General features: G+C 49.0%; 1 protein-coding gene across 4 annotated transcripts in view; it reads right to left on the reverse strand.

Moving 5' to 3' along the window:
* Nucleotides 1-13,566, reverse strand: part of LOC119180943 (KICSTOR complex protein SZT2-like) — a 290,449-nt gene that overhangs the window by 36,579 nt on the left and 240,304 nt on the right. For all 4 annotated transcript variants that reach the window (XM_075875777.1, XM_075875778.1, XM_075875776.1 and 1 more), the window contains 4 exons: nt 12,786-13,051; nt 11,518-11,712; nt 9,543-9,846; nt 2,599-2,660 (listed from right to left, as the gene is read on the reverse strand). In XM_075875777.1, coding sequence (XP_075731892.1) covers nt 2,599-2,660; nt 9,543-9,846; nt 11,518-11,712; nt 12,786-13,051 — 827 coding nt within the window. The remainder of the gene's footprint in view (nt 1-2,598; nt 2,661-9,542; nt 9,847-11,517; nt 11,713-12,785; nt 13,052-13,566) is intronic.

Consider the following 13,566-nt stretch of genomic DNA (forward strand, 5'->3'; position numbering starts at 1 on the left):
TTGTTTGCGAGTCAAAGTATTTGGATTAAATCTTTCCCCTTCCACTCTATTTAACAATGAAGATAGGTTATATCGTAGTGACTGCATAAGATAATTTGTGCGTCTGAATGGTACTAACCACTTGTCTTGGCTACGAGTGCGCGAGTCACTTTTTTTGTATTCGAGTCGTGACGTATATTTTAAGAAGGATTTGATAGCTGCACATGGTCATACTGTGCGCACGTTAATGTCCCCTTCCTGTAGCGGAAGTTATCGCAGCTACAACGAGTCTGGGCGAATAAGGCAGCAGGCTAGGTGAACAAACGAACCTTACTGCTGTGCTATCAACAGCACGTAAATTACACTTACACTTATAGGAATGGTACGCTCTACGTAGAAAGGGACGGTAAGGCTTACCGTATTTACTCGATTCTACCGCGCCCTCGATTGTAACGCGCACCCGATTTCCACCGCGAAAAGAAAAAAAAACAAAACCGTAAGACATCGATTGCAACGCGCACCCATTTTTTTTTTTGCTGGCCCGCACGATCACACCACTCGAAAAAACGATTCCTTTCGGGATTGTCTTCCATTTAAATATGAGGTACGGGCGAAGCTTGTGCCCATCTGACGTGTAATAACAGAGCATTGCCGTCACTGTAGTTTTACCGTGGACCGATGTCAGCACGCGAACTTGCTTCGCCCCCTTCTTCTCGACAGTTGTGGTGCCAGGCATGTCGAAGTAAAGAGGCGTCTGATCGGCATTCCACATTTGCCCAAGCAGGTAGCCGTTGTTGCGCCGCAAGTTTAGGACGAACCTCTGAAAACTGTAAAGCTTTTCATCGTACTTCTCCGCAAAAGTTTTCGCATATGCATGTTCCCCTTCTGAGGGAAGAGCCTTTCCTCTTCATATAGTTAATTAGCCAGCACCTGCTCGCTTTAAACAGGCTCCGCATTAGACTTTTTTCTAAGACTAATTGCATAGCCCGCACTTGGAGCAGTTCTGTCGTCATGGGCCGCTGTGCCGCTCGCTCCTCAAGCACATACTAGCGGAGCAGCTCTTCAATTTGCGGAAACCGACCCTGCTGTGGTTCACTGAAGCCTTTGCGTGAAGCTTTGCTGTCAACAATCTTCTGCTTTTGTTTCCGCCGGTCCCGCACGCATGTTTCGAGAAGGACCGCGATGCGGCCCGATTTCCGTCCGTTTCTGCACACGCGATGACTTTTCTTTTAAAAGCGGCATCGTGGTGCACTCGAGTTTTTGGAGTCGGCCCTTCCACATCGTCGATGCTAATGCACTACTAGATGACGAACTCCTCAGCACACGTACGAAGTGCCGCACATGGTAAACACATAGGCAGAAATAGCCGACGCACCATGCCGACGCACGTAGGGGGCGGCCATTTTGGATTTGCGATGGCAATAGATTGACCGTACTTTTTTTGTTCGTACTCGATTCTAACGCACATGCGATTTAAGAACTCGCTTAACCGGAAAAAAGGTGCGCGTTAGATTCGAGTAATTACGGTACTTCTTTCATCAACTGGCAGCTTGTGAGTCCTGAGGGTGATGACGGCAACCGCTGTCACAAGAGAGGTTATTTCTCTCTCCTCAGCTCTTTCATCACTTCTTGTCTCCCTCCTCGAGCAAGGGTTGTTTCACTTGCAGAGGGGTGAGTATCTTTTCTCGTGAGCAGAGAAATGAGGGGTAGCGCAGAATAACAGCGGGACTGAAGAGGTTCTTGGAAAAGGGGCTACGGTACTCCCTCTCCGTGCGGCCGGTTCGTCCCTGCTGCCAGTTCGCGATCCTGCCAATATTATGGAAAAGCAATGGGCATGCATTCTCTCCCACAGATCACCTCACTATTGCACAGAACATGTTTAACTACTATGCTTTTGCTTTGTTTAAGGTTGCTAGCATGAAGGCCGACAACCTAAAATGGAACTTTGTGCTCAGTGCATTCCATGCTACATCACAAACAATAGAACACTACTGCTACTATGCAACAGATGCTTGTTAAACAGCACCTGAAGGAACCAGAAAAATGCGTTACACTTGACAGAAGTTTCATATCCTGAGAGATAAACAGGGGTGCAGAATTCATGGACGAAGTCATTCATATTAGAGTCAGTTTCATTTAAGCTGCAGTTCTGTCTAAGATATTTACATTCACTGAGAGTCTACTTTAATGCCACATAAACAAACGCACGGTTAAAAAACAAACTTAATCCTCACAAAAAAATTTTCACGACCCGAATGGCGTACAGGCGTATCTTCAGTTTAAAAAAATACGTGTCTACACATATAGGCTCTTGACTGGCAGCAACCTTGCAAAGTGCCAGTAAGACATGACAGGCAATTTTTCAGTTCTATATATAGATGGCACCAGACTGCAGCAACCATTTCCAACAACACACGGAGCAGTTGACATTGCCACAAATCACGCCTGTACATCACAGTCGACATGAAATATGTAAAAAACCAGAGGCTAATATGCATGGACTTAAATGAATTAGATGGCTCGTGCATTTCAATGTGTAAGAGCTGCAAGAATGTAGCACATTAAGAACATATAAAGTAGGTTTCACCATACTTCTTATTTAAAAAAAAAAAGGCTTACCATGACAAGAAGGTTGGCACTGGTGCCCTTGTCGTCATAGATGCGATGAAATTCCACAAGTTCTGGAACAAAATATCAGCAGTGGTTTTACGGGCAGTTTAATCACACCTGTTATCACACACGCAGAAGCAGTGTGACACAGGAATGTTCAAAAATGAAATAAATGCTTGAGTAACAAACACTTTGGCTTCTACAGTCCTTGATAGCTGATTTCCACATAGATAATACCAGTATAGTTATCTTACAAAGACAAGGTTTTTACAGCTTAAAAAGGTGTGAAGAAAGGGGGCCCAATGGATGGTGGAGGTAAACAAAAATTCACAGCATGTCCATGAAGTGAATAATCATGAGTGGGGCGAAGCGTCCATCAGCCTGCCTGCGCTTTTGTCCGTCTGTTCTTGTTCCTGTCCGTCGTGCATCCATCCATGCGTCCGTCCGTATGTCCATCTGTCCGTACGTCCGTGCGTCCATTCATCTGTCCATCCGTCCATCTAGTGAACACTTTAAGTACCGCCATCTCGCATCTCACATCCCCGTGGCACATACCCACTCCGCGCATTCATCCATCCGTCGGTTAGTCTGTCTGGCTGTCCGTCCACGCGTCCATCTAGTGAACACTCCAAGTACTGCCATCTCCCATCTTGCACCCCCCGTGACTACGTATGACGACGGAAGATAGACAGACCCAAGCCTTAAGAAGCTTCGCCCCTAAAACAGCAATGTACTGAACATTCTTTTACTTGTCTGATGGAGAAGGCAACTGACACTCCACAGTGTTCACCTGAAGTTTTTTACCACAAATACTATTCATAGTATTTGAGCTTCAGAAAATAAGCACATTGTGAGGGTGGCCGAGAGAGGGCATTACGTGACGGCGTCATCATCATCGGGACTTGGCCGAGAGAGGGCACTACGTGACGGCGTCATCATCATCATTGGGACTGGAGTGGTGGGGGTTGCGTGTGTGGGGAAGGGGGAGTTCGGCCTGGTTGGGAAGAGTGGCAAGACGTAGCGGTGTGTGGTGCGCGATTTAGGGTTAGCGCGTGACAAGTGGGGGCTCGTCTGGGATGGCTTCAGGCCCGACAACAGCAGCGGACGACATGCCTAGGCTCCAAGGTGTCGTTGAAGAGCTGTTGCTGGGCACCGACGGCTCCGCCATGGAGCGTGAACGAATCGCGGATATCGTGCGCGATCGAGTGATGGCGACGCCGCTGACTACGGCTCCGCACGTGGGAGCATGGACTGTGATCGCTAACACTGGGGCGGTCCCTCGGGCCACCGACAACTCTGCGCCTCGGCTCGCCGCTGCGCACCTCCCCCGCTACTCCGGTGCTAGAGACTTGCAGTCGCCGGAGGAGTTTCTTGAACGTTTGGAAAATTTCTGCCTCGTGACGGGGGTCGCCACCGATAAGCGACTGACACACGTGGTACCGACTGCCCTCGAGGGTGGCGCGAAGTTGTGGTGGCGGTTCGTGCGCGGGTTCGACTCGTGGGACCAATTCACCGCCGCCTTCCGCTCCGAGTTCTCGTCGATTGGCGCGAAGCGTCGCCTGAAGGCGGAGCTCGAACAGCGCACGCAGCACCCGGAAGAAAATTTGAAAGAGTTTATATATGCGATCGCTACGTTTTACGACCGCATCGGGGAAGAGGTCTCCGAAGCCGAGAAGGTGCAGCGCGTACTGAGCACAGTGCCCGGTACAAGCACAGTGCCCGGGAAACCAGTGGCGGTAGGTGCTGCCCCGGCGGGCACCTACGGCAGTGCGCACCAAGTAGCGACCACCGCCGGTGGCAAAGAGCCCCTTATGGACGTCCGTATCGGGTTGTCGACGTTCAAGGCCCTGCTAGATACAGGCTCAAGTGTAAGCTTCTTTGGACCGCACGCCGCGGCGGCGGCCCAAGCTTCTGGAGCCAAACCCAAGGCAGACGTACGCGTGCTGCGTTTGGCATCAGGCTGGTCGCAGTCAACCATGTCTCTGAAGTGCCAGATCGAGTGGGCTGCCGGTTGCCGCAGACAGCAGTTTTTGTGCGTTCCTGACCTGTGCCATGACGTTGTCCTTGGTAGGGATTTCCTGACGGTGAGTGGCATCTCTCTGCACGTGTCACTTGGTGGGTGGACTGTCGGCACAGAACCACAAAGAATTGTGCCCTTTGTCAAGGCCGTTAATGAACAGCCAGAGGCAGTGGATGATTTTTGGAGACAGTCTGCGCTGCATTTTTGCTGAGGGCGATGCCAGTGTGTGTGCCAGTGTGCCAGAGGTGACTGCAGCCTGCAATGTGATCATTCCCGGCCACTCGTCAGACCTAGACCCACGCATGAAACACATTTTAGAAGAGTTTAGAGAAATCTTCACCACAACTCCGGGCTGCACAACCCTGGCAGAGCATCGCATAGACACAAGAGACAACCAACCTGTTCGATGCAAACTGCGACCAGTGAATGCCAAGAAGCAGGCCATCATGGACAACTGCATTCAATACCTGCTGGCACAGAACCTCATCCGCCCTAGCCAAAGTCAGCATGCCAGTGCTCCAGTCCTGGTTGAGAAGAAGTCTGGTGGCTACCGCATGGCTGTGGATTACCGCCAGCTGAATGCACGCACTAAGGTGCCACTCTACCCCATACCAAGGACTGATTGGTTGCTGGCACAGCTGGGACGAGCCAGGTGGTTCTCAAGTTTTGATCTTTCACAGGGTTTTTTTCAAATCCCTGTTCAAGAGCAGGATATTCCAAAGACAGCGTTCATTTGCCATCGGGGAACCTTCGAGTTCATGAGAATGCCCTTTGGAGTTGCCGGAGGTCCTGCCACGTTTCAGACCCTGATGGACCGACTACTGGAGGGAATTAATCACCAGTTTGCCATGGTGTTTCTCGATGATGTCCTGGTGTATTCGGAGACCCTAGAGGATCATCTTGAGCATGTTCGGGAGGTGTTGAAGCGGATAGGTTCGGCACAGCTGACCATTAACCCAGAGAAGGTGCACGTGTGCTGTCAATACCTGAAGTTCCTTGGCCATGAAATATCGCCCGGGCAGTGTAGGCCGGACAAGGAAAAAGTGCGAGCGGTGCTGGACTATCCTCAACCAACAACACTCAAACAGCTGCAGGCCTTCCTGGGACTAGCAGGCTATTACAGAGGATTCATACCTCAGTTTTCTATCACTGCACGTCCACTCACAGAACTCCTCAAGAAAAACCAACGTTGGCGGTGGGAGCTGCAGCAAGAGGAAGCCTTTAGAGCACTTAAGCAGTCCCTGGCCGACGATGTTGTTGTAAACTTGCCGGACCTCAACAGACCATTCGTGGTGGAAACAGACGCCAGTGGAGTCGGCATTGCAGCGGTGCTTCTGCAGGCAGCCGAGAGTGAGGCCGAGAGTGATGCTCAACTGCGTCCAATAAGCTTTATTAGCAGGGTCCTCACTGAGGCAGAGCAGCGCTATACAGTGCAAGAATGGGAGTGTCTGGCTGTGGTGTGGGCAGTAGACAAGTTCCGACCATACCTTGAGTTCACCGAGTTTGAGATACACTGTGATCACTCCTCACTGTCCTGGATGTTCACCACAGACCAGGCGTCACCACGTGTAAAGTGTTGGGTTTTGCGGCTGCAAGGTTTCAACTGCAGGATCAAGCACAGGCGGGGTCTTGCAAATGTGCCAGCCGACGCCTTGAGCAGAGCTCCCCTTCAGCACCAGGAAGTTCCAAGCCCGAGTCTACACGAGACGCTGTTCCCTATGGCTGTTCCAGAGCCCAGCCCACAAATCAGCTTTGAGGCAGCTGCTGTAGCATCTGAAGTGGACGACACTACTGTCTTGAATGATGCAGGGCTCCTCGCCCAGGAACAAGAGCAGGACCCCATACTGTCAAAACTACGAACTGTGATGAAGGGAGGGAAGCTTCCGCCCACTGACAGTGATCAACCTTTGATCAAAGACTTGGCGGAGACGACCGAGATGGAAGAGAGTGGGTTGCTTATACAGCACCGAGGGAACAGGAAAGTACCTTGGCTACCAAACCATCTCTGCAACTTGGTCCTGCGACTGTCCCATGACCACCCGATTAGCGGCCACTCCGGCTTTTTCAAGACCCTCAAACGCATTTCTCAGAATTTCGTGAGGCTGGGTATGCGCTCGGACATATCCAAGTATGTGCGATGCTGCCAGGCTTGTCAGTGCACCAAAGCCCACCGGCAGAAGCCAGAAGGGCTGATGAGCAGTAAATGGGCCACTGCCCCCATGGAACAGCTCAGCGTGGACATAATTGGGCCCTTGCCTATGACGCCTCGACGCCACAAGTACCTTCTCGTGGTGATTGACAAGTTAACCAAGTTCATTGAACTTTTCCCATTACGGGTAGCAAACAGCAAGAGTGTGGTGGCCTGCATGATCCAGGTTTTTTGCAGACATGGCCCACCTGTCTCCATTTGAAGTGATAATGGAAAGCCGTTTGTAAGCAGGTTGTGGAAGGGCCTCCTTGAGCATTGGGGCATACAAGACCGACACACTGTTCCGTACCGCCCTGCCGGGCAAATGGTGGAGCGCCACAATGGCATTATCAAGCAGTACCTTAGGGCTTATTGTTCCAGCCACAAAGACTGGGACCAGCACATCCCTGAAATTGCCCTGGCCATGCGCACGGCTGAAAGCGTTGTCACGGGCTACACGCCTGCCTTCCTCTGTTATGGCTGGGAGCTGAGAACCCCATGGACACAGGCTGAGGCCAAAGACGACACGGAGCCTCCTGCGACAGCATACCGTGCATTTGCTACTGAGATCTCCAAGTGTCTGCAGGAGCTGCATGACTTCTCCAGGGCACACCAAAACCACATGTGGCGCGCCCAGAAGACTCGCTACGACCAGCACAGGCGGCCACTGACAATACAGGAGGGTGATCTTGTTCTGCTCGAAAGCCACTCCCTCAGCGATGCCACCAAGGGCCTCTCCTCGAAGCTTGCACCCCGGCGTTCCGGTCCCTTTCGGGCAGTGAGACGTGTGGGACAGAATGACTTTGTTCTAGTGGACCCCAAAACGGGTCGTCGCCACGGTGTGAGACACGTAGATCAGCTGACACTCTACCATGACGCTGCAGGCGATGTGTAGTGGTGGTTTAACATTTTGAGGGGGGAAGACCTGTGAGGGTGGCCGAGAGAGGGCGTTACGTGACGGCGTCATCATCATCGGGACTTGGCCGAGATAGGGCACTACGTGACGGCATCATCATCATCATTGGGACTGGAGTGGTGGGGGTTGCGTGTGTGAGGAAGGGCGAGTTCGGCCTGGTTGGGAAGAGTGGCAAGACATAGCGGTGTGTGGTGCGCGATTTAGGGTTAGCGCGTGACAACATATAGCATTTTTATTGGCTAAATATCAAATCACAGCTTTTGTGTGATTCTGTGATGGCTGTCATCATACCCTGACACTATTTTAGACACAGTAGATTGACCAATGTGCTCATACTAAAAGGCATACAGAATAAAACAAGAAGTGCAGCATCTGCTTGTACTGTACTTAAGCAAAAAAAAGTAGAAAAAAGAGGCAAGCCCCCTTATAGAAAATTAGATTTATTCTGCTGGGAATTTCTTTGGTTCAGTAATTCAGTTTTGCTGGCTTTGAGGTCGCTTGCGCAAACGTCTTGATGTGATCACTTTCTGAAAACAGCCCCATCTGCTCGAGCCACCACAAAGTGAACCGCAGCTTCTGCAAGCAAATAAAGTGCCTCAAAACAAGCAGTTCTCTGGAACCCCTTCTCTCGTAGTCCACAGAAGTTCTCATCCAGAAGCTCATGTCGCCCAAGGTGAAGGCATGCTCAAGGTGAAGGCCTGAACTTGAGAAGTATGAACTGCACGCCCATATGATCCCATATGCGCATGCACCCTCCCACCGAATCAAGAAAACTGCAGGGCATGCTGGTGTGCAGGTCATGTTCTTGGCCTCACATGAACTAGGTTCTTCGCGCAAATGTGTGGATGGGGGCCACTTTTATCACAACCACTGAAGGAAGAAGCACAATTTGACCCAGGTGGATTAAAAAACAGGAGTAATATATGGAGTTTTACGTCCCAAATCAATCAAAAGATTATGACAGACGTCATAGTGATGGGCTATGGGAAATACTATGTGGTGTTCTTTAACAAGCACTGACTTTGCGCCGCACACGGGCCTCTCGCATTTCGCCTCTATCGAAATGCGACCACCGCAGCCGGGATCGAACCGGCAACCTTTGGATCAGCAGCCGAGCCCCCTAACCACTACACCACTGCAGCAGACTTCAAAATGGGAGTAGTATATGAAATTCCCCCCCCTTGCGGCAGAACGTACGTAGGCCAAACTAGACGTTGCCTCACCGCCCACTTGCACGAACATGCGAACATCGTGAGGAATAAACGTGGCAGTAATCTGGCGCTCCACTGCGCCGAATGCAGGTCCGCACCTTTCCTTCAAGACACCAAGGTAGTGCGCGAGTACAAGGATAACTGTGCTTGTGAAATGTTCGAGATTTTCACAATGATGCGCACAGGTTCTGTGTGTGTCCGCGCCCGGCCATTCCTCCTTTTAGAGAAGAAATACGCCTTCCAGCAGCAATCGACACGATGCAGCCTTCTGCTTTTATCATCAGTACCACGTGTAACTTTACTATCTTCTCTTGTTAACCTCCCCGCTGACTTTTCATAGGCTATACATTTGTGCACACACAATAAAACCTTTGTTGGTAGTCAGAGTTTGTCACAGTGTGCTGCTTCATTGTTTATGTTTGACATAACAGTTTCCACAAATGGATAGGCTCATTGCTTGCTACATTCTTGATTTTGCAATGACAGTATTACTACTTGTGAAGCAATTCATTTTCAAGTGTAGTTGTAAAGATGTTAAGAATGAGTCGTCAGTAACACTGGCTTTCAATGGCCTCTATTCTTTGATGGTTACAGGAAGTTATGTAGGGCCCTGCTCACCTCTTCTTCGTAGCCCTCGCATGTCCTGCACCTGACGTCCGTGTCGTATCACAGGGTCGTCACAAGTTGCGTACGAGGCTGCCTGCATCGGCGTCCTCGGTTTCACGCCTCGCAGGACCTGCCCGACGATGTTGTGCACCGCTAGCTTAGTTGCTGCAGTTGTGGCCTCTAGGTGGCGGCTCGGAGGGTTGTGGCGCGAGATCATGTTGTCCAAAAAACCCCACAGGTTGCTCGTCACGCCGGACATCAGTGCTGGGGTCTGGGTCGCTACAGCCATGCTGCGAAGCTGGGGACCAGCCACGGCCTGAAACGAGCGTTATTTGCCTTTTTGGTAGGTTTAAACATCTCAATATCAAAAAAACTTCTGGTCACTTCAATGATTCCTCTCTAACACCAATGCAGAAAGCGTGTTTTTTAAGTTGTGCCAAAGTAAGCAAAAACTTTTTTTTTCCGCTTTCAGGTAAAAGGAAGATGCTTAAAGTTAAGGACTCACCGCTTTTATAACGTTCCGCTTAGCTTTGAAAAATGTTCATTAAAAATTTTTGGCAAGACACAGAGAGAAAAGTGGTTAAAAATGGTAGACTACTCGTTAAAGCTTTACATCCTCGCTAATGCTACTAAACTATGCCTGTGCATATAACTGGAAGCCGTCCCGAACCTGTGTTTGTAAACAGTGAATACAGCTATATCAAGGCTTTCTTTGTAGTGCAGGGTAGTGCTAGAGAAGAATTGAAGAATGTCTATGCTCTGCTTCAAGAGTAGAACACAATAGTGTAAACGGTCTCCTTTGCTTAGTGTTGGCATCTGAAAGCTCATGGTGGGAGCAGCGCAGCTTCTACATGCGCCAACAATGTCTCTCCACTGCCCACGCATTCCAGTGTGATAGCACCGACTAAAAAAACTGCTGCAGTAAGCGCCACAAAAAGGCAGCAGTGTTGATGCGTGAATGGCGTGCCTTGCTGAAGCAAGACAGAGGCCAGCAGGATGTGAAATGCCTGTGCACGGTCGCGACTCAAGCTACGGACCTCTGCCTCCCACTTTGCTGAAATGCAGTGTGGTAGTGTACACATGAGCGCCGGCAAAGGTTACCATACTCGCAAGCACACACCGTGCCATTTCTCTCATTAATTGACGATGCTTTGAAGATGCCCACATGGAGTACTAGTCTTTAGTGCCAGCCTGTTAATGTCATTTTTGCGCAGGAGTCACGACACACTGTGTCCAGCTACAAGTTGTAGACTTCAGCTACCGCAATGGCTAAGTCATGGTTGTGGGCATTAGTTGTTGTGATAGAATTGTACCACTAGACGTCAATGTGGGCGTGTCCACATCAAATGACGCTATAGCTGTCAAGCACCAGTCAACATTGTACAAGCTCTCAGATATCCCTACACAATAAGATTTTTTTACGAAGACATCTCTTACCTGTGTTAACCCGATTCCTATGATGGAGGGATCAACCACATTTTTAATGCATATACCATGCGTGTTAAGAATATATACTAACGAGTTTTAGAATAGCGTATACTTAGCATTTTTTGCCCTCACTCAACGGGGTCTACAAGAGGTTAGCGTATGACGCATGTGCAGTGGCGACAAATGCTGACATAAAGCTTTGTGTACTATTCTAAAACTTCCTACTATTGGATATTATTTGGGATGCATCCGGGAAATCTCCTTGCAATTTGTGCACCCCTTTTCGGAGCTCCGAATTCACGAAAAAAGTCTGCAAATTGTGCAAGTAAATACGGTATTTCCCCCTAGTCTCATAAATCCCAACTACAGAAGAATCTATAATATGCTTTTCAAAGAGATACGAGAAAAAACGTAGCATCCAGAAAAAAGTACGATCAGACTTCACATACACATTGCGAAGTTTTCCTTAGTAACATTATTGTGAACGTTCACACCAGGAAATCGCACAAAGCTGGTTTTGCTGTCCAACTAAAAGAGTCCTAATAAAGGCCTAGTTGACCTGTTGCTGCAGCTGTTGTCGTGGGCACGGAGCTGTTGCAGTCACCGACGGTTGGTGGAAGAACAGTCCCATCTTTTGGACGACAATGCTGCGCAAAAAGTCATTGCGCAGGTCCTGCCACTCAACCAGTTGGCCCAACAGTTTGAACAGCTCCTGGCCCTGGTCGGACGTCCAGTTGTACAGGTACAGGGTCAGCTGAAACAAACGCCAACGGTAACGTTGCAAGACTTGAAGCAACTTAGCTTTTCCTGGAAAGATTAATGTAAATTTTGAGCAGGACTAACTGCATGTAATTTAGAACAAAGTCCACAAAAGTATAATAATATAATTGTATGGGTTTAACGTCTCAAAACCACCCGATGATTCTGAGAGACGCCGTAGTGGAGGGCTTCGGAAATTCGACCACTTGCGGATCTTCAACGTGCACCTAAGTATAATCAGATGGGCCTCAAGCAAGTTCGAAAATGCGGCTGCACTTTCGATGGAGGTGAAAATGAAGCCGTTGAAAATGGGGCGACAGATTAAGCCAGCAGTGCAAAAGCGAGACACGTTAGGGTATGCCTACTCACTGCTGCTGCACCTTCTTCTACTTCCAGTGTTCTCAGCAATCGTAATCTAAACCAGGCTCTCGAACGTATCCTTATCAAGGCCATGAGCTTTGTCGTGTTGCATGGGTTGTTCACGATTGTGTTGACGAGAGCCACCACTGACGCCTTGGACCCCATGTTGAATTTGCAGATGGTTGTTTACATCATGTGTTTTGAGAGCTAGTGCAGCCGACGTAACAAAGCCATGAAGCAAAAAGGTTCCTGCTATTTATTGCATCGCCGAAAAATAGGTCTTTGACAGATTTTTTCGCGTCAGCCTCGCGACATGGTTTTTCGACGATTTAAGCGGCGAAGAGAGCATTCACTCCCTTCGAGGCTAAGTGTGAATGGGCCTTCCTCCCCCAGACAAGCCGCGTTGCGCTGTTTGCGTGCAGCAGTCAATCGTACGTTTGCATCATACGCTGTGACTGGGGAAGCCGTTCGTATAGCACTGAATCTCAGCGTACTTTATATAATGAAGCCCATCTGAAACAAACTTAGAATTTCTACCATCGTGAAATTCACATCAACCGTAATCATCTCAACAAGATTCTACTATACAGAATAATTAATTACAGCAACAGCAACAGGGAGAGGGGTGAGGCCAAAAGTGAAGTCCATTAAGAATAATTCATTGGTGTTGCACTTCTCGTTAGGGTCTATTTAAGGAGACAAACTCACAGACTTGTCCTTGACTCGCAAAAAGAGCAGCCGCTGCCGCGGTATCAACGCAGGCTGCCGAACATCCCCAGTGTCCACCCCCACAGTGGGGTTCTTGGCCTTTTCTGGCAGCACAAGAGTGGTTGGCGGCGCAACGATGGTTGGCGGTGCGACGATGGTTGGTGGCACCGATGATGGCGTGCTCGGCGTTCGGCAGAGGGCTGGTGTTTCCAGAGATGTTGTCATTGGCAGTATGTGTGGCTCAAAAAGCTGAGTGGACTTGTGGCCTGCATTACAATAATACAAACAAAGGTTCCTGGAAACAAGGAATATATTGGTTCATTTATAAATGGCATTGTTATGATTAGGTGAATGGTGTATACTTTGAATAGTCTTCACTTACACTGATACCTCAATATAATGAACCCAGATATAACTAAATATTGATTATATAAAGTAAAAGAAAAATAGTCTTGCACTAGATATAGTGCTAGAATTGAACTTTTATAACAAATTTTCAGATATAAAAAACTTATCGTTGCATAAGATGCAACTTTGTTATAACAAGGCTTGAGTGTATATTCCTTTCAACGGCAGCGTGTACAATTACACGCAACATTGGAGGCACGTCATGTATCACATACTCCTTCATATACAGTCGAACTCTGCTGCAACGAACGCCGCTTCAACGCAATTTCCGCTACAATGAAAAATTCATGATTCCCCGTCAGCAGTCCAGAGGAGTCAATGCATAAATATTGTCGCCACAACGAACCCTTTCTCTTCGATCGCCTCGCTTCAA

Source organism: Rhipicephalus microplus, chromosome 10 (genome assembly GCF_043290135.1).
Source record: "Rhipicephalus microplus isolate Deutch F79 chromosome 10, USDA_Rmic, whole genome shotgun sequence".
NCBI lineage: Eukaryota > Metazoa > Arthropoda > Arachnida > Ixodida > Ixodidae > Rhipicephalus > Rhipicephalus microplus.